The sequence below is a fragment of the Miniopterus natalensis genome, chromosome 10 (assembly GCF_054644295.1).
Source record: "Miniopterus natalensis isolate mMinNat1 chromosome 10, mMinNat1.hap1, whole genome shotgun sequence".
In the NCBI taxonomy this organism is placed as follows: Eukaryota; Metazoa; Chordata; class Mammalia; order Chiroptera; family Miniopteridae; genus Miniopterus; species Miniopterus natalensis.
The window spans coordinates 83,761,600-83,785,135 of NC_142090.1; the positions used below are offsets into that span (position 1 = coordinate 83,761,600).

The 23,536-nt window shown below is 56.6% G+C and overlaps 1 protein-coding gene across 1 annotated transcript in view; it reads right to left on the reverse strand.

Annotated features, from left to right (window-relative positions):
- Window positions 1-1,254: 1,254 nt before the first annotated feature.
- ABCA13 (ATP binding cassette subfamily A member 13) overlaps window positions 1,255-23,536 on the reverse strand; it is a 77,431-nt gene continuing 55,149 nt past the window's right edge. The window contains exons 33-47 of the mRNA XM_087820881.1: window positions 23,099-23,207; window positions 22,087-22,141; window positions 21,641-21,818; window positions 19,361-19,476; window positions 18,277-18,433; window positions 17,774-18,027; window positions 15,796-15,988; window positions 15,084-15,193; window positions 8,947-9,097; window positions 7,876-8,010; window positions 6,732-6,835; window positions 4,819-4,911; window positions 3,172-3,274; window positions 2,132-2,269; window positions 1,255-1,338 (exon numbers count right to left, since the gene is read on the reverse strand). Coding sequence (XP_087677007.1) covers window positions 1,255-1,338; window positions 2,132-2,269; window positions 3,172-3,274; window positions 4,819-4,911; window positions 6,732-6,835; window positions 7,876-8,010; window positions 8,947-9,097; window positions 15,084-15,193; window positions 15,796-15,988; window positions 17,774-18,027; window positions 18,277-18,433; window positions 19,361-19,476; window positions 21,641-21,818; window positions 22,087-22,141; window positions 23,099-23,207 — 1,980 coding nt within the window. The remainder of the gene's footprint in view (window positions 1,339-2,131; window positions 2,270-3,171; window positions 3,275-4,818; window positions 4,912-6,731; window positions 6,836-7,875; window positions 8,011-8,946; window positions 9,098-15,083; window positions 15,194-15,795; window positions 15,989-17,773; window positions 18,028-18,276; window positions 18,434-19,360; window positions 19,477-21,640; window positions 21,819-22,086; window positions 22,142-23,098; window positions 23,208-23,536) is intronic.

Genomic DNA, 23,536 nt, shown 5'->3' on the forward strand with positions numbered 1-23,536 from the left:
AACCCGAGCGATGAAAACCATCCCGACTGCGCGCAGGGCGACCTCCCGGGGACACGGATTTAAGGGGATCTTTCCTCCTTAAAGAATCGCCCCCAGACAGTGTTTCCTTTGATCGCCGATACTGTGGCTCAGCACTGAATTGCTAACGTTAAGTGTTAAGGCGGAGTCGGAGCCGAGGTTTTGGAGGCCGCTGCTGGGAGTGGAGACGGGCCTGGGCGCAGAAGTGTCGGGCCCACGACGATTCTCAGCGGCCGACGCCTGACCTGATGGATTTACTAAAACACCGGGTGCGCAGCGTCTTTGAGAGGCAGGGGTCGGCGCGAGCATCTGGGGCTGTGCTTGGAAGACAGTGATGCTGAGATCTTTCGAAAGAACGTTAAAATGTTTGTAATTAATATTTACAGACTGTAGATTGTGCTGAGTGTGTTTGGACAACTGGAATGTGGGTCAGTATCACTGGGGGGCTTGTCTGGGATTCAGGTCCCAGGGCTCCCGCCCTGAGTTTCGGACCCGGGGGGTCCGGGCGCCGGCTTCCTACCAACCTCCCCGGAGCTGCTGGACGCAGCTGAGAGCTGCTGATTTGAAACAGTTTAAAAATGGTGATTCTTAATCCAAATTAAGGAAAAGAAAATACATTCACATCCTATTTCTTTGTAGGCTCCCCTAAAAGTATAACCTGTGAAATTCTGGTAAAACTTTTATAAACGATACAGATTACAATTTATTGTTTCGCCAAAGCACTGACTCAAAAGCACTTTAACTCCTTTTTTAAAAAGCATCTTTTAGATGAAAAAAAACAGCAATTATTTTTCATGCCGTACCACAGAACGTCACCCAGTGTAAGGAAAAGTTTGCATTTAAATCACTGGATTTTTATTTAGATGCTTGTAAGTTTATCGAGTGAAAATATGACAAAATAGAACATAGTCCTGGTGCTGTTTCCCGTAATGATGCTGGGAAGGTTCTGACCTCAGGGCCTCGGGGCCTCATGGAGAAAGTGAAATGTTTTAAGTGGACCGTCTCTGAGGCCACCTGATGTCCCCACCCGGGCTCTAGGGGTGCCTGTGTTGGGGGACCTCCAAGTCTGCGGGAAAGAAACGCCGCTCAGTTGGGGGGTTGTTAATTGACAGTGAAAAGTGGAAAGTGAAGGAAGGTGAGACCCTCCGAGGGCCCGAGCACGTCCCCCCCAGGCCGCGCTCGCTCCTCTGCTCGCCGAGGACTGGCTGCGATGGAGACGGGCCCCCTTCCTGGGGCTCAGACAGGCAGGGGAGGCGGCCGGCGGCCCTTGGGGGACGGGCCTGGAGCCGGCTGCTGCTCAGTAGCAAAATCAATAAACACCTGAAAGAAAGTGAAAATGATCGTTAACCTACAAGCACACGCGGCCTTCTGTTCTCAAATATCATAAGAAGGAAAATCCTCCCAAACTCCGCCCCACTGTGCCTAAAAAAACACACAAATGAGCCCTTGCTGGTGTCTCAGCGGTCAGAACCTCGGCCCACAGACTGAAGGGTCCTGGGTTCGATTTCCGGTCAAAGGCACGACCTGGGTGCAGGTTCGATCCCCGACCCCAGTCCAGACTCGTGCAGGAGGCAACCCACCGACGTGCCCCCCCATCTCTCCCTAGAAATCGATGGAGAAAATGTCCTTGTGGGCGGATTAAGAAAATGAACACAAATCACTCACCCACGCCACCCTCCGAGACCCCCCCAAACAGGTAAGGCCACTGGAGTCAAACTCCGGGGGTGACCAATGTCTGGACAGGGTGGGTCCCCGGGGGTCCCCGGTGCCTCAGTCTCGCCTTTAGAACGACACCGAGCGCCTGTCTTTCCAAAGTTAGCGACCACCCAGTCCCAGGGGTGCCCCAGGTCATCGGGCTGCGGGCGGCGGAGGGCCCGGCGGACAGGCAAGGTTAAGGGGCGGGGTTTACCCACCGCACGGCCGACGCAACTGTGAACGCGCCCCGGCCCCATCGCACGGGGCTGAGGGGGGAGCGACCATACGCAGCCCCCAGCCCTCGTCAGCCTTTGGCGAGACCCGGCGGCGAGTCCCTGCGGGCATTGGTGCCTCCCGCTGGTGACCCAGCACAGCCCGGAGACTCCCGCGGCGCCCGGCCCGCGCCCAGGTGGCCCACCTGCTCCAGCGAGGCCTGGCCGACGGCGTAGCGCCGGATGCTCAGCGCAGCCTTGCTGTTCTCCAGAACCTGCAGCAGGTCGGCCAAGCGGCCCGACCCCTTGGGCACGTGGAACTCCAGCAAAGGGAGGCGCTGTCCCTGGAGGCCCAAACGAGAGGTCACGCGGTCGATACGCCATCGGCAAACAGTCGGCCACACTGACCACACGCGTGAGCACCAGCCAGGTGAGCGGGCCACCTCTGTGAGTCTCCGGCGGGTGGTTAGTGAGGACGGCTCCTCCGGACGCCTACGGGATAAGGGCCCCCCCCCCGCTGGGCTCCCGCTGTCCCCTGGGAGGCTCTGCGCCGTCCCGAGAGCCCGTGACTGTCCCACGGGGGCCTCTGGGGCGCACGCGGCGGGGATGCCCGTGTCCGGCCAGCGTGCCCTGCCTGGCAGGATCTCGTCGCTGTCACTGTGGAAATCGGCAGGTCACGGCCGCCGCGGGGACGGCTCCTCCTGGGAGTCATAAGAGCCGGAGCCGCACCAGCCCACACGGGACCCCCGGGCGCTGGAGCTGTGGCTCCTGGAGGGTCACCATGCAGAACGCGGCCCAGGACTCGGCAGGCTGGGGCCTGACGCCCGCCGGTCCGCCCAGTCCCCGCGGGAAGACGCCGCGGGCTCGGGGACACACTTGCATCGCTTGGTGGGGGACCAGGACCTCGAGCACAGGTGCTTCCCATGAATCATTCCTATTACGGGGGGTTATAGGCTTGAGGGTTTCAGCGTTTTTCACGGGAAGGAACTAAAGTTCGCAGTTATCCCCCCTGAGGGAGCTGAGCCAGGCGGCGGGGCCGCGCCCGAGGACAAGGGGGGCTGCAGTCTCCTCGGGGCGCCCCACCCGCGGCCAGCAGGCGAGTCGCCATTCTCAGCGCCAACCGGCGCCGCTGGAGGCCCCTGCTCGGCGGCGAGGCCGGGACAACAGGCAGCGTGTTGCAGCCCAGGACGGAGGCGGGAGAGAAACCGCGCCTGCGAGGGGTTTACGGGCAGAGCGTCGGCCCTACCTTAAGCCGGGCTCCGGGGAAAAGCAGCTCCAGGCAGCCGGAGATGGCGTGGTGACCTCCCTCCTCGGGGACCCACACTCTGACGGTGTAGCCGTCCCCAAACCTGAGCGGCGGGCGGGAAGAAAACACGGTCACTACGGGCCGGGCCCAGTTCACAGGGAGGCGGTGACTTTTCCCAATTGCTGGGGGGTCTCGGCTCCTCAAACACGGATTCAGGGATTAATTCCAGCTCAGTCGTGGAGTTTGCTCTCATTCAACTTATATTGGCACAGAAACTGCTTTTTTTAAAAAAAAAAAAATCACCAGAACACCCGTCTGATGACGAGGCGTGAAAATGCCAACCGTGGAAGCAGGTGTGAGCTGGGGGAGCCCGAGCCGGCCGGCGCCCCCCGGGCAGGACGGTCCGGGTCTGCAGGGACTGGGGTGTGGCCGGGGAGGGCAAACGGGCGCGTGGGCCGTCCCGCCAGGCGGGGCTCTGTCACCCTCACGTGGAACAACGCTCCCGACTGTGCGACCAGCCGGCGCGACTGGGCCGGGGGGCCGGTGCCCACACTGCGGAGTTGCAGGCGGCTCTGGGGCCGGAGCGGCCACGCCTGAGGAGTCAGACGGTGACCCCAGAACCCACGGGGCTTCCCGAAGCTACGTCCTTCCATTGCCACAGCCCGGGTGCCGAGCACGGGCACTGAACAGCATCTCCTTACGGTCTGCCCACTCCACAGAAATACACACACAGAGTCTTAATGCCCGTATTTAAAAGAAAGAAAGGTCGCCCCGGCCGGCACCGCTCAGTGGGTGGAGCGTCGGCCTGCACACCAGAGGGCCTCGGGTTCGATTCCCAGTCGAGGGTACCCACCTGGGTTGTGGGTTCGCTCCTCGCCCCCCGTCGGGGTGCATACGGGAGGCAACCCGTCGATGTGTCCCCCTCACATCCACGTGTCTCTCTCTCCCTCCTTCCTCTCTCTCTGAAAATGCAATGGACAAAATACCCTCAGGTGAAGATTAATAAAAAACAAATTAAATTAAAAAGGTCACAAAGCGATAACCTAACCTGTCACCTGGGACACGGGTCAAGGAGAGGGAACCGAGACCCCAGCAAAGAGGAGGGAAACCATGACGGTCAGGCTGGGACTCGACAAGGCACAAAGAGAGCCGGCGACACGGAAGCCGGGTCCCTTCCGACGACCGCCCGCCGGGCCCAAGCTGGACGGACAGGGCCTCGAGCGGCCAGCGTCGGGAAAGAGCGATGGGGACCAGCCCTGTCACGGGGAGACGGGGCAGACCAGCAGCTGTGTCAGTACTTTATACAAATTAAACGGACACATTTCTAGAAAAGCAAAAACTGCCGAACCCAACTCAAGAAGAAAGAGGGTGCCAACGGACCTGTAACCGGTGGAGAGATGAAATTAGTAATTTTGAAGCTACCCAGAAAGAAAGTGCCCGGCCCGGGTGGCATCCCTGGTGAATCCTCACACACGTTTAATAAAAAATTAAGACCAATTCTCCATAAATTCTTCCAAAAAACAGAAGAGGAGGAACGCGCCCCAACGTGTTCTGAGGCCGCTGTCACCACGAAACCAGACCTCCGCTCCCCGCGCCCCCCTCGCTGCTGGCCCGCGGCGGGCTGGGCGTGAAGAGGGGGGCACCCACCTGTCCCTGACGTGCTGGGGGGACCCCAGGCACCGGAAGCTGCCGCCGACCATGATGGCGAGCCGGGCGCAGAGGGCCTCACACTCGTCCACGCTGGGGGAGGAAGGAGACAGGTGAGCGGCGTCCTGGGGCCAGGCGCCCAGCAGACGGGCCGTCGGGCGGCAGGCGGGCCGGTCACCCCCCCGGGGACCCGCGTGGGGCCGGCCACACCGCTCACAGACGCGCGACTAGGGCCCGGCGTCTCCCAGCAGCTACAAAGTATAAAGAGGGGACCTTTCAGCAACAGTAGCTCCACCTGCGCGACAGGTGGGAGCGACCTTCTCACAAAAGGTGAAAGTCTCATGAAAAGAAACAAGAGTTGCTGATGCGCTTAAATGAAATCCCGAATCAATGGAAAGATGTATCGAATAAAGGAAAGTAAAAGGATATTTTTAAAACAGGAAATTATTATAATATAAAAAGTAATATCATATGAAATTATTGTGATATAAAATATTAGTGGTATGTGTAAGTTCAAGTGTTCAAGTAAGTATTAAATGTAAGTAAATAAATTATATAAAATATATTTACTATATACAAAAATAAATACAAGTGATATTTAACATGCTAGAATATAAAATATAATATAATGGGTATTATTGTAATTTGTAATTTATTTTGTAATATAAATCTACATTGTTCTGATATAAAATATTTAATGAAGATTTATAATTTTTAACTGCATTGTTGTAAAAGGTTCACTTTTCAACAGAAGTTATAAACACTCAGAAAGCAAAGAATGTTCGATGTGTACTTGGGAAACAAGTCAGTAAAAGCTGTTTCTACGTGTCCCTGGACGTGAGACTTAGCAGGAGACAGTCTTCAGTGAAGCCACTATCGACGTGTTCAACCGACCAAAAGAAACCATGTTTGAAGAACTAAAGCCGGGCGTCGACCTGGGATCCAGGCGACCGGGGTTCGATCCCGGTCGGGGCACAGGCCCGGGCTGGGGGCTCGATCCCAGTCGGGGGCGCGCAGGAGGCAGCCAGTCAGTGACTCTCGTCATTGACATTTCTCTCCCTCTCCCTTCCTCTCTCTAAAATCAATAAAAACAGAACTTAAGAAAAGCCTGATGATAATAATTAACAGAGATTCTGAAGGAGATGAAAACGATGTTTTTAAAAAGAGACGAGTGGGACTCTTGCAGGCAAGGAGTACGATAAATTAAACGCAGGATTCGCCGCAGGGGCCGCGGCGGGTGTGAGGTGGCGGGAAAGAGAAGCGGTGACCGCGAGGCCGAGTCAACAGCGGTGACCAACCTGAGAACAGAAACACACGACTGAAAAGCGCCGGGACTCAGGGATCCGTGGGCGCCCCCGAGAGTCCTACAGACGCGCTGACGCCCCACAGGAGAGGGGAGAGAAGCAGGAGGAGCCTGATCCCTGCGTCCGGGAATTTCATCGGCCAAATCCCAGGGCCCGCTCGCCATGGAGCTCCCAGGCCTAGTGTCCGCGGAGCCGAGCGCCCGGGAAGGTTTTGAAATCTAATTACACAGGTGATTCCGCCAGGAAGGGAACCTGAGCCCCAACTCAGCAGCTGCTGGCCTCCCGTCCGCTCACCCTCCTGCTGGGAGAAGCTGCCGTGGCCGAGGGGACCCAGGGGCGGCCGCAGGAGGCCCGGCCGAGGGCCCGGCGCTCGGAGCACAGGCGGGGAGGGGTGTGGTCCATGGCAGACACGGGGTGTAGACCCCGACTCCAGCTCCACCCCGCTGGCTGCGTGGCCTTGGCTGAGGCTCACCCTGCCCCTGTGGCAGTGTCCTGAGCTCTATGGTGGAGCAGCAGTGCCGCTGTGGGCACCGAGGACCCTGTGGGCAGCCGGGAGCCGGCCCTCGGCCCTCCCGGCCTCGGCCCGCAGCCCCCCCGTGCGTAGCTCACCTGTGCGAGGTCAGCACCGCGGCACAGCCCTCCTGGACCTCCTTCCTTATGGCTTCCCACAGAGACCGCTTCGAGCAGGGGTCCATCCCCGAGCTGGGCTCGTCCTGCAGGAGAGACACAGTGAGGGGCCAGGGGCCCGGCCAGGAGGCGGGTCCATCCCCGAGCTGGGCTCGTCCTGCAGGAGACACAGTGACTGGCCAGGGGCCCGGCCAGGAGGAGCCCCCGATCCGGCTCCGGGGCAGGTGTCCTCAGTGCCCTGCAGGGAGCCCCACCCCGGCACCTCCACGTGGGCCTCGGCTCCCGGTGGCGGCCAGAGGCTGAGCCCGCCCTGATGTTTCCGAAACCCAACCTCAGCGGCCATGAAATGTCAGAAAGATGCACCCAAGAAAGACCTGCGACAGCCCTAAAAAGCTTCACTTATTGAGCAACATCAAATCAAGTGAAATTTCTCGGAACCTGAATTTCTCCTTCAATAAACGCCAAGTGCTTCCCATCGGAGCCGTTTCTGAGAGAAGCGTGTGCGGAGCGTGGGAGGCATTTCTGAGCTTTCTGAAGTCAGGAAGCAACACGTTTTCTTAAGAGCTCAGGGCGGCGGTTCTCAGCCAGTGCCGCAAGGATTTTTAACACACGCAACGCGTGACTGTTTCGTTGGGGGCGCTGACCATGTTTCCCTGAGATTGTCGAGTAAAAAATGACAACAGCCAGCCCGGCAATAGCCGCCCGGTGTGAGTGAGTCAAAATTATACCTTTTTTTCTGTCAGATCGGCAAAAAAAAAACCCATACTTCTGGTGCACAGCAGAATTTTAGTCACTGGCCTACGTGCCTGAGACAGCGAAGGTTGACACTCGCTAGGGGGCAAACATGCTGGTTTTAGATGCAGGTGAATTCCTATTTTTTTAAAGAACTGTTTTTAATGTTACAGTTTATTGAATCTTCAATTTGATAAATAAAAGCGACTCTCAAAACTAAACTTTATGTCTGTAAAAGCCCAGTGAAATGTCGATGGCTGTGTTTGGGGGGCGCTGGCCCAGGGCTGAAGAGCCTATTGCTTCAGGGACCCCGCCCTGCAAATCGGGACTCTGCTCCTGGAGGAGCCCGGAGGGGCTGGGACACCTGCGGGTCTCCCATGTCCCCACCGCTCACCAGCAGCAGGAGGTCCGGCTTCCCCAGCAGGGCCAGGGCCACGGACAGCTTCCGCTGGGTGCCCCTGCTGTAGGTGGCCACGGGCTTGTCCACGTGGGCTCCCAGCTGCAGGCGCCTCACCAGGTCCCCCGCCACCTGGAAGAGAGGAGTCTCTGTGAACAGCCCCCACCCGCCGGGCCCCCATCCCACTCCTCCCTCTGCCCTGACCCCCCCATACACAGTCCCCTCACTACTGGGGGTAACTGAGAATGAACAGATAGGGCCCCGGGACCCTGCTGGGCCTCCTGGGCCTGTGAGATGTCGGGGTGATGGTCTGGAGCCCAGGGGGCCAGCTCGGGCCAGAAACACCCGGTCCAGGGTGGGCCCGGACAGGGAGCCACCCCAAGGTGAGCAGAGACAGGTGAGCCCGAAGCAGAGACTGAGAGGAACTGACTGGGAATGAAGCCTGAGCGAGCGTCTCAGCGAGCAGGGAACTGGGAGGGAGGTTTTAGTGTCCACACGGGACAAAAAGGCCCTTTCCCTGAGACCCCGCCGCAGTCCACAGGGGAGCCTGGTTTATGCAGTAACTGCAGGTGGGTCAGGAGGGGACAGCGTCGCTCACCCGCCGCTGGGGGCCTTTAGTCAAGTCGGGAGGTGGTCACTGCAGCCCAGCCCCAGGGAACACCAGCGCCCCCAGCACACGGGGCTGCTTCCCTCCTTCCGGGGCCACCATCAACCACAGGCCTTGTTTCCAAATCTGGGCCCTGGGGACACCGACTCTATGACATTTGTCCCTAAATACAAAGCTACAGCCCGGCCGTGTAAAGAGCGCGGGAGAGGAGGCCGGAGGGGACACCACGGTGCCAGTGACCTCACCCATGGGCTCCCAGCGCCCGCCCTCCTCGCCCAGGTCGAGCTGAAAATGCAACACAAACACCACAGAAACGTTTCCTGGTGTTTCTCCAGTGTCCTCATATTGGAAACACCGTCGGGGTCCATTTGTCTGACACTGGTTCCTTCTCACGGGCTGAGAGCCACAGGGGGACGGGAGGTGCTGCCAGGCAGCCCTCGGGGGCCGTCCCGGGGCCTCACCTCCGGGATGTGCGGGGCGGGGATCCCGCGCAGGCGGCAGTAGTAGTGGAGGTGCTCCCGGCCGGTCAGCAGCTCGTCCAGGGCGTCCTGCTGCGGACAGTAGCCCACGCGCACGCCGGCCGCCGCGGCGGAGAACAGAGGCGCGTCCACCCTGCAGAGCGGGGCGCAGGTCAGGACGCGCCGTCTCCGGGAGGCACCGGCCCTGCGCTCTGGCTCCACACGGAGGCCGCTGAGGCCCAACCGAGCCCCAGGGTCAGCGCGCCAGGAGCAGCCGCGTGGCCGTTGAACAGCCGGACTCTGTGGCCACGGCTGCTTTGCGTGTTAAAGAAAAGGCACAAGCACCGAGCTCTGTAGTTGGCACAAAGGATGCTCAGGGAACCACCGTCATAGCTGGTGTTTCCCAAAAACAATTCATGTGACACCTAGTGTACCAGTGACTAAACTATCTTGAGTATCAGGTTTAAAAAATAACTTATAACAATTTTATATAATCTGTCCCTGAACCGGTGAAAAACAGAGGGATGAAGGAGAAGGTATGGTCGCCCTCCGTGATTTCTGAGGAAGAAGGCGGGAGCATCAATCCTCCCGGCCCCGGATTAGCAACAGTTTCCAGACGGACACAGAGAGAGCATAAGGCACGAAAGGAGACATAGCGTCTGTCTCTGCACACACATGCACACACAACACACGCATACACACCTGCACATGCATACGCACACACATGCACACACAACACACATACACACCTGCACACGCATACATGCACACATGCATGCATATGCATGCGCACACATACACACAGAGACACATATACACACAGGGATACACATGCATGCGCCGATACACGCCTGTGCACATGTGTGCGCACGTGCACACGTATGTACACATGCACGCATATACACATACACACGCACAAAACCTGTTAGAAGTAGTAAATGAATTCATCAAAGTTGCAGTATACAAAATCAATATACAAAAATCAGTTACATTTCTATATACTGACAATGAACTATCAGAGAAATTAGGTAACAGTCCCACTTACCACTGCACCAGAAAGAAAAAATACTTAGGAATACATTTAACTGAAGAGGTGAAACTGTAAGACATCCAAGAGAGAAACCGAAATCACGAATACATGAAAAGACAGGCCATTATCATGGACTGAAAAAACTAATACGCTAAAAACGCCCGCACCACCCAAAGAAATCCACAGGTTCAATACAATCCTTATTAAAATCCCAACGGCGTTTTTCACAGAAAAAATCCTGGACGTCGTAACGGAGCCACAAAAGATCCTAAAGAGCCAGAAACAATCTTGAGGAAAAAATAACAAAACTGGAGGCATCCTACCCCCTGGTTTCAAACTACGTTACAAAGCTGCGGGAATCAGAGCAGCGTGGCCCTGGCACAGCCCCGGCCGCCAGGCCCGCACAGAACCGTGGGCCCAGAGATAAGCCCGGTCACCTGCGGCCGATCCGCTCTGGCAGAGAACCAAGAGTACAGATTGGGTGAGAGGGGGGCACACCCAGCAAACCCGCGGGGGGCTGGGCCTCTGCCTTACGCCACACACAGAAATCAGCCCAAAGGGGGCCGAGGACTTGAATCTGAGATCTGAAACTGTAGAAACGCGGAGGATAAGCTTCCTGCTGCGGGCCTGCGATGACCGCTTTGAGCCTCACGCCCAAAGCAAAGGGAACAAAAGCAGAAACAGGCCAGTGGGACGAAAACCCCCGCACAAAGGACAACAGCGAAGAGGCAGCTGGTGAGACGGGAGGACGTGGGCGAGTCAGCGTGGCCATCGCTCGGACGCCTCACTTACAGCGTCTCAGCCACGCGAGCCGGTAACTCCACTCAGCCGAACACGCGAGGCGCCCGGACGCGTTCCCGCGCGAGAACAGGCCTGAGGCCGGCGTCGGGGCGCCTGCGCTGTGTTTCCTTCCGGGCGTCTTAGAAACGCTCACACCTGTGTTCAGTTCGCAGGCGCCTGCGCTCCCGTCCCCAGCCGGCCGGGACGTCAGCACCCCGCCAGCCCTGTGCCTCGGCACCACTGGGGAAGGCGAGGCATCTCCCGCCCAGGGTCTGGCACCGAAACGACCTTCCAGTGACCTTGATCACGATGCAGCCTTTTTTCTCTTTATTTACCGACGTACCAGAGCAAGAAATTCCGAGAACTGAAAAAATGCCTGAAGCTCCCCAGGAGGTCGTTGCCAAGCCCGCGTCTTAACATCTGGAAAGGTCTTGCCCGGGCTCTACCTTTCACGTCGGGCATTTCGTTTCCTTTGTATTTTCAGCAGTAGCGCAAGCGGCCAAAGCACATCAGGGAGAGCAAAGAAAGCACTCTCCCGGTCAGTACTAGACGCCTGCTCGCCCCCAAACAGCTGAGGTCCCGCCGCCCCCCCCACACCTCCCCGCGGGTGTCCCCGCTGATGCACCGGCACCCGTCAGCCTCCGGTGGGTGCTGGGCTGCGCTCCTGGGTCCTGGAGGACTGGCCTCTGGAAGCCAGATTCACAGGCCCTTGGACGTAAGCTGTGTGTCAGGAGACGCCCCTGAACCGACGAAAAATTTAAATAACTGAATTTGGGGGAGCGGCACCTCCAGGTGGCTTGCCGCGGTTTCAGAAGGAACCGGGCGCCGCTGTGTGCGGCGAGCTCCCCGCGCAGGAAGGTGCGCGCCGGCTCCCTCCTCGGTTAAAACTCCATTGTGATCTAACTGCCCCTTTAATCCCTTGAATACCAATGTACAATTAACATCACAAATAATGAAGGTTAAAAATATAATTAATGCAAGTGTGATTTAGCTATAATTAAGCTAATTACACAGATCCGCAGCCCAATAAGGGGCTTGCGGGCCGTCGCGGAGATGCAGATTCGTTCCTGCTTTCCAGGGCAGCCGTTTGAATTCCATTTTCCAATTATTTCACAAACAACGGAATGAGATATAAAAGAGACAGTCAGCCTCCCGGGGATGACAAAATAAAACAACGTATTTCTGTTTCCTTTTGAATTCCGATTATTTTGTCCTTTTGTACTTGTACGTAGAGCAGTTATCCAAAAAAATGTGCCACCCAATCAACAAAAACACCTTCTCACGCCTGTGGCCGCCGGGGAAACCGACAGCGCGACGCGAGCGGCTCCGACCCCACACGGGGGTCCCCTCAGGGTGCTCGGGGGGCTGCCACTGGGGGAGCACCTCCCCCCCTCCCTCAGAGGGCGACGTCTCTGGTTTAAGCTCTTGGACACAATTAGCTTGAAACATTGACTTTTTACCCACTAGCCCGAGTGTAACTGTATCTTCTGCCCGCGGGTGGCAACAATTGTAGCAGCTGAGAGCCGACACAGGCGTGGCGTTCCTCCGGGGCCCCCGGGGTGAGGCCGGCTGGGTGCCGAGCCTCCACTGTCTTCACTTAAGTTAGGAGAGGGGGTCGTTCTCCAGGGAGAAGAAGGTGACTTTCCCATGAGGTGTCACGGACGAATCTTCGTTCCAACCCTGGAGTTGTCACTATCCCAGAATACGGACGAGGGGACAGGGCCCGCGGGGAACAGGAGGCAGGAAAAGGGTATCGTAAGGAGCGGACGGGGCAGGAACACAGCCGACCCCGTGACCTCTCCCACATCGGTCAGAAGGAGCCAGGACGATGTCACCGAAATACAACCCCCCCCCCCAGGATGACTGGAAACCGGTGATCCTGAAAACTGGGTAAGTAAAATGGAAAAAATAAGCACTCGCCTGTCCTTCTTATATGAACGACACCTCTGAGTCGTCAAATAAAAACTAGCGAGAGCAAGCAGCCCTAAAATGACCCAAGGCAGGAAGTGAAAAGGGAACGCTAAGCGGGGGATCGCACCCTTTCCCTCGCCAGGGAAGGCGCGCATCGCCTGCGCAGGGGGCCCGCCTGCGCCCACCAGGGAGACGGCGAAGACCAGGCGAGCGGCCTCTGGGTGGGAGAAACAGTGAAAGGTTCCCCTCGGCTCTGCCGGAGCACGAGCCCGGGCCTCTGCGTCCACGAGAAACGTTGTCATCTCTGTGCAACCGGCCAAGTCTGCGGGCGGCTCCGTCCCCGAGCCCAGGGGCCCAGGGTCAGTAGGCAGATTGTAAAGAAGCCTGCAAGGGGCCCGAGATCGAGACACTTACAAGTCATACCGAGGTTTTTACAAAGGAGCAAGAGGAGACTGTGGTGTCCGGGACACTCGTGGTCATGAAGCTGCACGGGCTCCAGGAGGTAGAAATGAGCTAATAATACACAAAACCACATTTTAAAAAAATCAGGGTAGGCATTACCCAGAAGGGGTTTTAATGGGATGGTCTTGTCCTGTTTTGAGCTGGTACAGATTTACTTTGTGAAAATGTATCAAGATGCTCTTTTCTACATGGAACTTACACGTCAATGCAAACATTTTAAAGACTTTTATTAAGCCCATATCATGGACTGTATTTCTCACGCTGTCCTGTGCATCCCCCTGTACACCTGAGACTGATACGAAATAAAAAATAAAATGAAAAAATATTAAGCCCAGGAACACAAGACTCTGAGGATCTAGAAATACTCTTATATGTAAGTTTTTGAAAGACGAAATCAAACTTACACACGTCGTTTAGAGAAAGTGGCAGCAATAATGTCAGTGATTAAATTTTTAGGATCAAGGTAAAGCTGTGCCAAGAAGCATGTTTATAAACGTAAGGATTTGATCATTTATTTTTTAAAAGAGTTTAAAAGTCATTCAGATCAAGAAGTTAACAATCGGACACCACAGCAAGGCCGAGGGGAGCGTGGTGGAGAGTTTACCAAGAAGAGCAAAGTTTAATAAATTCCTGAAGAAACTTCAGTCTTTCATTCTTTTTAAAGTAAAATAGTCAAAGTTGAGAAAGTATAAAGATAATTCTATAGGAAAAAATCCCAAACATACTGGTAGAGGGACAGGACAAAAATACACATCTTGTGGTAATAATAATTATGACTATAAAAAAGCAGTAAAATTTTTTTAAATTGAGTTTTTGTAAGAAAATACAAACTATGAAAATACAACAAAAAATAAAAATAAAAGTAATTTAATAGTAAGGAGTGGAAATGAAAGATTTCAACAACAAACTAATTTTTCTTATGAGCTATCCATTTAAAATACTATGTGAAATTTAACAGCTAAGAAAGATTTAAGTCCAGGACAAAATAAACGTACTGAAAAAAGGTTAGGGCAGATCAATAATCAGAAATATCTTATTTACGATATAAATCTGTGTAAAGAACGAACCGTAAGATATGTCCATGTGCATAAGTGCTAACTGATAAATTTAAAACTCTCCTTACAGAACTTACAATAAAATTGCAAAGTGATATCTCCCTGCGATAAGAAATATGTATATAATTTTGTATAAATTAATATACATATTAATTTGTATATATAATAAATACATATATATGTATATAATAAATACATATATGTATATAATAAATACATATATATGAAATGAATATGTATATAATATGTATATAATTTTCAAACCGTCACACTTGGTGAAATAGACGGACCACCCTTTAAGTAACTGGGCGGACAGACCACCCTCCGGCGTTGTTCCGATGGTTTAGAGAAGCAAAGAGGGACAGTCAGAGGCCTGCGGAGGGGAGGGAGGGAAACGTCCCGTTGGTCCCCGAGACGAGCCCACGTTCTAGGTGGACCATGAGGCCGATGGACATGCTTTGCAGACCTGGATTTATCTCAGTTCGTAGAAATATTTACCAGGTGTGCGCCCCTTTCCAGTTGCGGGGCGTCTGGAGCTGAGGGGGACAGTGAGCAGTGAAGGCGGAAGGGCCAGTCCCCCTCCAACCCCCCCACACGCACCGTTTCCCGTGCAGCCGAGTGGGGGGCACCGAGCAGACAGACACCCCCAGCCCCTCTGGGCACCACAAGTTCACCTGCTACATCCTCCCCACCTGCGCTGACCCTGGGCTCCCACCAGCGTCCTGGGCTCGTTTCTCTCACACGTGGAGGCTGCCCCCCTCCCGCTCCCCCAGGAGGCCTGAAGTGAAGAGAACTCGGGGGGTGACCCCCTGGCCCTTGGTGCACAGGACCCAGGCCGTCGGGTTCTCTGGGCTCAGTCACTAGCTCTATGGGCAGTAAGGCGATTTGAGTGCGGATCTCACCCCGCGGGCGTCCTGACCACGGCGTGGCCTGCGGTCGGGGGCTCGTCCCCGCTCAGCATCTTGAACGTGGTGCTCTTCCCGGCTCCGTTCACCCCCAGAAGCCCGAAGCACTGAACGGGGAAAACGGTTAAACCGCACGTCAAACTGGGTCAGAACAGCACCTTTCAGCAGCTCGGAGGCAGCATTTTTGCGATATTTGTGGGCGTTTAAAAGCAACCGTTTGCGTGAAGCAGCTTATGGACTGCAGAGTATTCCCGAAATGATCCTGGCACTTGAGTGGAGTCACCGGTCCAGCTGTGCCCGGCACACAGGTGGCTCCACGTGTGGGAAACTCGAGAGGGCGACAGGTGGAAGCCACCCTGCGGCCGTCCCAGCGAGCTCCTCGCCATCTCCCCTTGGTGACTGTAGCAGTGGCAGGTCACGTCAACACAATCCTGATTGTCCCCCTGACTTCACTGCACATTCAAGTACTTAGTACAAAGGCACACTGGGCAGTGTGGCTCAGTGGTTGAGCGCTGACCCATGAACCAAGAGGTCGAAGGTTCGATTCCTGGTCAGGGCACAAGCGGGGATCCCCAGCAGGGGGCGAGCAGGAGGCAGCCGATCCATGACTCTCTCATCACTGACGTTTCTCTCTCTCCCTTCCCCTCTCTCTAAAAAAATCAATTAAAACACTTTTTTTAAAAAGTGATACAAGCAGACGGGTCCTCACCTCCCCTCTGCGCAGGCCCAGGCTCACGTCCTGCACGGCCGCCGTCCTGCGGGAGAAGCCCCCGTAGCTCTTGCTCAGGTTGCACAGCACCAGGAGGTCGCCGCCGGTTCTTCCCTTCAACACCCGCGTCTGCTCCTCTGCCACGTCCCTGTCCTCGCAGGCCGTGACCGTGCCTTGGACGGCAGAGCGACCCCTGGGAAGAGACGGTCGGTCAGTTCACACCTGGGAGGCGGGACTGGAGGCGGCTGGAGCGGGGGAAGGTGAGAGACCTGTCAGGACAGGAGCGAGGCCTGGAGATGCCCCCGGTTCTGACGACAGGCCGGAGTCGGCGTCCCCTGACCTGAAGGGGACGTGGGTGTCCCTGAGAGACAGCGAGTGCAGACGCCACTGGAGCTGCTCTCAGCTGTGTGGAAAACAGAATGGGACCTGAGCCGGATGGAGAAAAGGCCCTGGAAGCTGTTACGAGGAATCGAGCCGTCTCGGCAGCTCTAGCAGGTGGGTCACCAGCAGCCGGGGCTGCAGGGAGAAGCCCCCGCACACCAACCGCAGGGCAGGCGCTGGGCTGTATGAACGGACCGCGCAGGAAGCAGGCTCGTCCCACAGCGACTCGCTCGCTGCCCTTCAAAGGCGTTTGTCAGACGGACTCACATTCAATTTCAAATTCTCACTCATCCGCTCACACCTGAGCTGCTTCCTCTTCATGCCTCCACGTGATTTTTTTAAAAAATATGTCTTTATTGGTTTCAGAGGGAGGAAGGGAGAGGGTTGAATATCGCTGATGAGAGTCATTGATCGGCCGCCTCCTGCTCGCCCCCTGCTGGGGACCGAGGAGCCCGCAACCCGGGCCTGTGCCCTGAGCGGGAATCGAACCAGCGACCGCCTGGGTCCTAGGTTGATGCTCAACAGCTGAGCCCCGCCGGCCGGGCTCCTCCTCGGGATTTTTAACCTGGTTCATTTTTACTCGCAGGTGAACATCAGTCTCCCGTGTAAACCACAATATGCCAGCATGTGAACCACTAACGGGTGCGGACCCTGCATCCGTCCTGTCCCAACACCAGTGTCCTGCTTTGTCAATGTCTCGTTGTCAGGTTCTTTGTCACCACACTATTGGGTATCCCCGCGGGAGGCCGGTGCTCGGCACACGGGGCTCTGCACTCGGTCTGCAATTTCTCCGGTCTTAAAATATTTTAAAATTTTCGGATATTTAAAATAAAATAGATGCCCGGCCGGGCGTGGCTCAGCGGTTGAGCGTCAACCTAGGATCCCGGCGATCGGGGTTCGATTCCCGGTCAGGGCACATGCCCGGGTTGCGGGCTGCAGCCGATCAATGACTCTCATCATTGATGTTTCTATCTCTCTCTCCCTCTCCTTTCCTCTCTCTGAAATCAATAAAGATATATTTTTTTTAAAAAATAAATAAATAAATAAAATTTAAAAATAAAATAGAATATCCACATCTGGCCCCCAGTGTCCCGAGGTCCTTTCCTTGTATAATTTTCCCCAGTGGAGAGATGAACCCGAGAGAGAACACAGATGATGCGGAAATATTCCAGATACTCGGGAGTGTATATGACACAATACATCTATGTCACATTCAAAATGCATGAGAAACAAATCAACGGAGATAAACGGGGCCGGCGGGTGGGGAGGGATGGCGAGGACGTGGCCGCCTGCAGGGGCTACGGACAGGACGGGTGCTGGGGCCTCTGAGATGCTGACGGCCCTCAGCCGGGGGGAAGGTGACATGTGTGTCCAGTTTGTGCAAATTCATCAGATTCCACACGTTCCTGTCAGGCTGCTCTCTCCCCTTCCCCAGCTGGCCCTCAAGATGCCTCTTCTTTCTCTAACAGCAAATGGTCTCCTCTCTTCCCTCCTGTTTCCAAGACCCACCCACAGGTGCCCACACCAGCCTCCAGGATGGAGTCTCCCCCCCTTCATTCAGAAGCTGGTGCCCAGAGGGCGAGCCCCGGAGACGCACCTGGGCCTCCGCAGCAGGTCCCAGTGCAGGCTCAGCCTGAGGAGCAGGAGCACGGTGCCCTGCGAGGCCAGCTGCACGAACGTCCAGCCCAGGAAGCCCGTCTCGAAGGGGCTGGCGTAGGCGTCGACGCCGAAGCTGTGGGCCAGGTCGAACCTGACCTGGTTGTAGCAGAGCTCGATGAGCCCCTGGCCCAGGCAGAACGGGGGGAAAACAGTGAAGGCCCACTTGAGGACCTTGTAGATGTTCTGCAGGGTCTGTGCAGGAGAGAAAGGGGACAGAAGCTGGACTAAGAGCCCCTCCCCACGCCCAGGCCCCCCCAAACCAGCCGCTCAGCTACACTCTGTCGGCCAGTGAGCCCGAGGGACTGCCTGGCTCCACAGAGTCTGCCCGGCTGGGTCAGGACAGGCCGGGGTCCCCTTCCCTTGCCCTAGAGGCCCTGACAGGCCCTGAGAGGCCCTGACAGGCCCTGAGAGGCCCTGAGAGGCTGGCCGGCGCCCGCTGACCTGGTCCTTGGCGACAATGGCCAGCAGCCGGGGCATGGTGGCCATGAGCATGGTGCAGAGGCCCAGGATGAAGTTCAGCGAGACGTAGGCGATGAAGGCGACGTCCGAGCTGGAGAAGACCCTGGACATCAGATACATCCACGGGAGAGTCGCATACCTGCAGGTGGCGTGGAAACCGTGTTTATTTCCCTGTGACGTTTATTTGCATAAAGACGGGATGACGGATGAAGTTTCACTGCCCGGCCAACCTTCCTCGCTTAGTGAGCCATCTCCCGGGGTCTCAGAGTCGTGAGAGCACCTGGACCTGCGGCTCTGCCATCCTGGGAAAGGCCCCCAGTGACCCCACCGTGTCCCGCCTGCAGGGACGTGGCTGGGTCTCGCTCTGAGCTCCGATGGCCAGACTGTGATTTGTGTAAAATTCACTTCACTTGTAACCTTTGGCTTAAATAAGAGCGACTGCTTTGCTGAAACAGCCTTGAATTACAACAAATTGGTGTGTCCATTCCTTCCCTGCCACCAGCAGGTCTCTCGCACACGCTTGCCCGCGTGTAGACACAGGTGCAGACACACACAGAAAGCGCAATCTGGGGCCACCGGCAGCAACCCTGATTCGTGCGTATCGATGAGAAACCTATAAAATGACTCTTCGGCCTTTTCATTTCCCTCTGAGAAAAAAGTGGTAAAAGTTGGACAAAACATTTCCAGTCCACTCCTGTGGTAGGAGAGAGAACACATCCCAGACCCAGGGCTCCCAGAAAATGTCCACGTGGGCACCTTCAGAGCCCAGGGGACGAGGCGTCTGAGCCCCTGACCAACGTCACGGTGAAGGTAAGAGAGAGTTGGTCCCCGGTGCCCGTCTGTCAGCAGTGGGAGGCCCCCTGAGCAGGGCCGCCTGCCCCCCACGTGCCACCCAGCCTCCTCCGGGGGGCGCTCGGCGTCTCGCTCGAGAGGCGTCCCTGCAGGAGCCACGTAACTGCCTGAGAGGAGAGGAGAGGAGCTCAGGCAGCCACAGCCGCTCGGAGCCCCCCGGGGTTTCCCGCCTCAGGGAACAGGCCCGATGGTGCAGCCGGGTCCCGTCACACACCCGAACAGCGCCAGCAGCAGGGCCGTGGCCGCCAGGTTCTCCCGGGAGGTGAAGGCTGGCAGCCCGAAGGCGGCGACGACAACGACGCAGAGGCCAGCGGAGACCAGGTAAGAGAGCTGGGAAGCAAAGGGAGAGGGGCCTGAGACGTCGCGGACACGTGAGTTCCTGCCCAGCCTCAGGTTTTCATGTCCGCTTCCACTGCGCTGTGTTTATGTTGCGCCTCACGGGCTCCGCACAGCGGCACCGGCCCTGGAGAGTCGCGGCCCGGGGGTTCCCTGTCCCCCAGATTCACCTGCCGACGCCTCAGCCCCTCAGGAGGTACTGGGAGGTGCACCCGGAGGGGGGGCTTGTAAAGGGCAATCAGGTAAAAGGAGGACATGCCTGTCCCCTAATCCATCGACCGGTGTCCTTTCAAAGAGGGGAGACAACACAGACGAACAGGAGGGACAGCCGTGTGGGGACACGGAGGGGGCAGCGTCCACAAGTCGGGACAGGGGCCTCAGGTGTCCGGGAAGCGTGGCCCCCGCAAGCGCTTGTCCTCTCTCCCCTTCTCTTTGGGAAGCTGTTGTCACCAAGTCGTTAAACGGCCAGCAGTGTGCGGCTCGGGGACAGAGGTGAGCCAGGACCCGGTGGCTGGCCCTGCCCTAAGGGGGGAGGGGTCAGGGACAAGCAGTTTCCTGTCCTGACCCGAGAGTGTGTCCTTCAGCAGAGATGAGGGGCCAGGACCAGTGTTCCTCAGTCTGGGCTGAGACCTATCGCTCGAGGGCCGACAACGCAGACTCTCCATCCCGGCCCCACCTGGCAGGGGATCCCGCGGGTCCCTTCAGGAACCCCCAGGGGGTCACACTCACCAGGCAGGTGCTGGGGAGACCTGAGTAGACAAAGGGACCTCCTAAAAGGTGGAGAGCGCTGAGGTGTGGCCCGTAGACATTGTAAAATTCGAGCCGCGTGTTCAAAAGGGCACAGTGAGCTGAGTTCTGAGGCGGGTCAGAGGCACGAGCCTGACCTGAGGTCCCAGCGGCCAGGGCAGCCCCTGGCACGGGGCAGGTGCCGGGTGAGCGCCAGGCCCTCCTCCCTCCCCTGCTGAGGTCACAGCCTACGACCTCGGACAGTCGTGTTTATGAGAACAAGACGCCACTGTCCTATGGGATGGACACTGTGAGTGACAGTGAGAGAGGTGTTGGCCCCTGAAGGTGTGTTTGTGATTCAGCTCCAGGAACAAGCTGCAGGGTTGTCTCCTGAAGGGCTGAGGGTGGGGATCTGGAAGCTTCCGTCAGAGCCGAGCACACACAGGACGAGCCAGGGCTGGGGCACAGGTCAGGGGCCCGGGAGAGCGGCAGGTGACAGGCCACCTCTAATGATCTGTCCCACCCCCCACCCCCTTGGAGAGAGCGTGTGAAAGGTGGCTGTTTATTTTCTGATCTTCCTGACGAGAACGCGCATCTCTGCACAGGCCCCTGTGCCCCAGGCCCGCAGCCTGAGGCTGGTCAGCGCCTCTCACGAAGCAGCCAGGTGACTGCTGGTGACAGTGAGGGGACTTCACCTGGGACGTGTCTGCCAGTGAAAGGATCCCTTCTGGTGTTCATAGTCTGAGGTGCCAGAGCTCCCGAAATGGGACCACACACATTCACACACACGCTCACAAACATACACACATACACACTAAACATACTACACACGCCACACACACATACACATATACACACCTTCACACACCTTCACACACATGCTCACAAACATGCACACATACACACTAAACATACTACACACGCCACACACACACACACATACACACCTTCACACACATTCACACACACGCTCACAAACATACACACATACACACTAAACATACTACACATGCCACACACACATACACACATACACACCTTCACACACATTCACACACACGCTCACAAACATACACACATACACACTAAACATACTACACATGCCACACACATACACAAACATACACACCTTCACACACATTCACATACATGCTCACAAACATGCACACATACACACTAAACATACCACACACACATACACTAAACATACTACACATGCCACATACACAACACACACCTTCTCACAGACATGCATGCACACACACATATACACCCACACACATGACACACATACACAGACACACATGCACTCACTACACATGCACACACATAAACACATACATACATGCTACACCCATATCCGCACCACACACACACACACGCACAGACCTAAACAGGGCCCGGGGGGCACCGGGCTCACCCCACACCCTACCATGTCGAACAGGAAGTGGGTGAGCCAGTAGGCGCCGTAGCCCAGGCCACTGATGTGCTGCAGCCTCTTGGCGCCGGTCACCCTGTCCCTGACCACGGAGCTCCCGATGGAGGCGGACAGGACAGAGAAGCCCAGCAGGATGCAGAGGGCGACGCCGCACTGCCGGATGCCCTCCAGGCTGTGGGCCGACAGACGGCGGGTCAGGCGGGGGACAGAGCAGGGCCTCTGCCTGCGGGCGGGACCCGCGGCGAGCAGCGGGAACCCTCCCTCGTCAGTCCCTCCACGACCCCCCGAGGCAGCACCATTGCCCCCCCTCTTCCCTCCTCTGTGCCACCCACTCCGCGGGCCAGCTCCCCCAGGGCAAGTGCAGAAGCAGCAACCCCCCCCCCGTAACCCAAAGATTTCACCCGTAGTTGGCTCACCCTCCCCACGTCCCCGCGACTCACATCCTGTCCTCGCTCAGCAAGGCCCCTCCGTATGGGTGACTGTAGAGCGTTATTCCTGAGGAGGGCAACGGACGATCAGCCGCAAGCTCCGCCCACGCCCGAGGAAGGGAAGCTCAGGAGGTGAGGAGGCGTTTCCGTTCCGACCCCGCACACGGGAGACCTCGATCAGTGTGTGGTGGCAACTCCCCTGCCCCCAGGGCCGGGATGTTCCTGCTCCCAGTTCCCTGCACAAACTCCCCGCCCCAAGAGGGCTGCATGCACAGGCCAAATTAGGAATGAGATTTGCACATAAATAAAATGCTGCTCGAGTTTCGGTGATTGAGAATAAATGTGTTTTTCAAGTCAACAAACTTTCAACAGAGGAGCAGGGAGTCCCGTAGGTGTGACTGAGCAGAGCCTGGGGACCCCTGAGAACCCGGGAGCCGTGTGCAGAAGCCCTGGCTGACGCCTGCAGAGTCTGCCACAGACCCCGGGCATCCTGCCCTGAGAGGAGGGACTGGTCCTGCTTTCGTAAGATGCTGCTAGTGAGGTGAGAACTCTCACGTCGCCCACTCCCTCCACCGCACAGGTGAGGTCACAATTCCAGGGAGGCAAAAACATTTAATGACAGAGCCCGGCCGGCGAGGCTCAGGGGTTGGAGCATCGGCCTGGGATCCAGGAGGTCGCTGGTTCGATTCCCGGGCAGGGCCCAGGCCGGGTTGCAGCTCGATCCCCAGTAGGGGGCGCGCAGGAGGCAGCCGATCAATAACTCTCATCACTGATGTTTCTCTCTCTCCCTCTCTCTGAAATCAATCAAAACATATAAAAAAATAAAAATAAAAAGTCCATCCTTTGCTCAGATTTCCTTAGTTTAAAAATAAAAATTAAAAACAACCATGGAATGACACAAATAAGACAAGTAGGGCCTGGGACTTTGGGTGTAGTTAGAAACGGGTGGGTGTCTGCGTCTCCCGCCCGTAAAAGCGTTGACCTCTGCAGGCAGCGGGTGACGGGGCGGGAGACACGGCCTTACCATACCGTCTCCAGTCCGCGCCAGGCGGCAGGAGCCTCCACAGGATGACGTTGTTCAGGTGGTTCAGGTAGGAGGGGAGGGAGTGGAAGGCCTTCTGGTTGTACCACACCTGGAAGGGAGAGAGCCCAACGGCTCCGTGGGCTCGCTCTCGGGTCTGCTCGCCAGCTCTCCCGGGCACAGGAGCGCGCCTGCCCGTCGGCCTCGACGGCACCTGGACGCAGGCCCCGGAGCGGCGGCCACGAGCGGCAAACTCCAGTCCGCTCGTTTCACATCTATCTCAAGCACATAATTCACAGCTAAAAATAGATTCATTCTCCCCAGAACAAACGCGAATGTTGCTCTATAATTATATCCCCACAGCGAGAAAAAGAACTTAAACCCATCATTTTTTTTTTCTGTCTCGGTTGGTAAGCTAATGAAATTTGACCTGCAAATTAA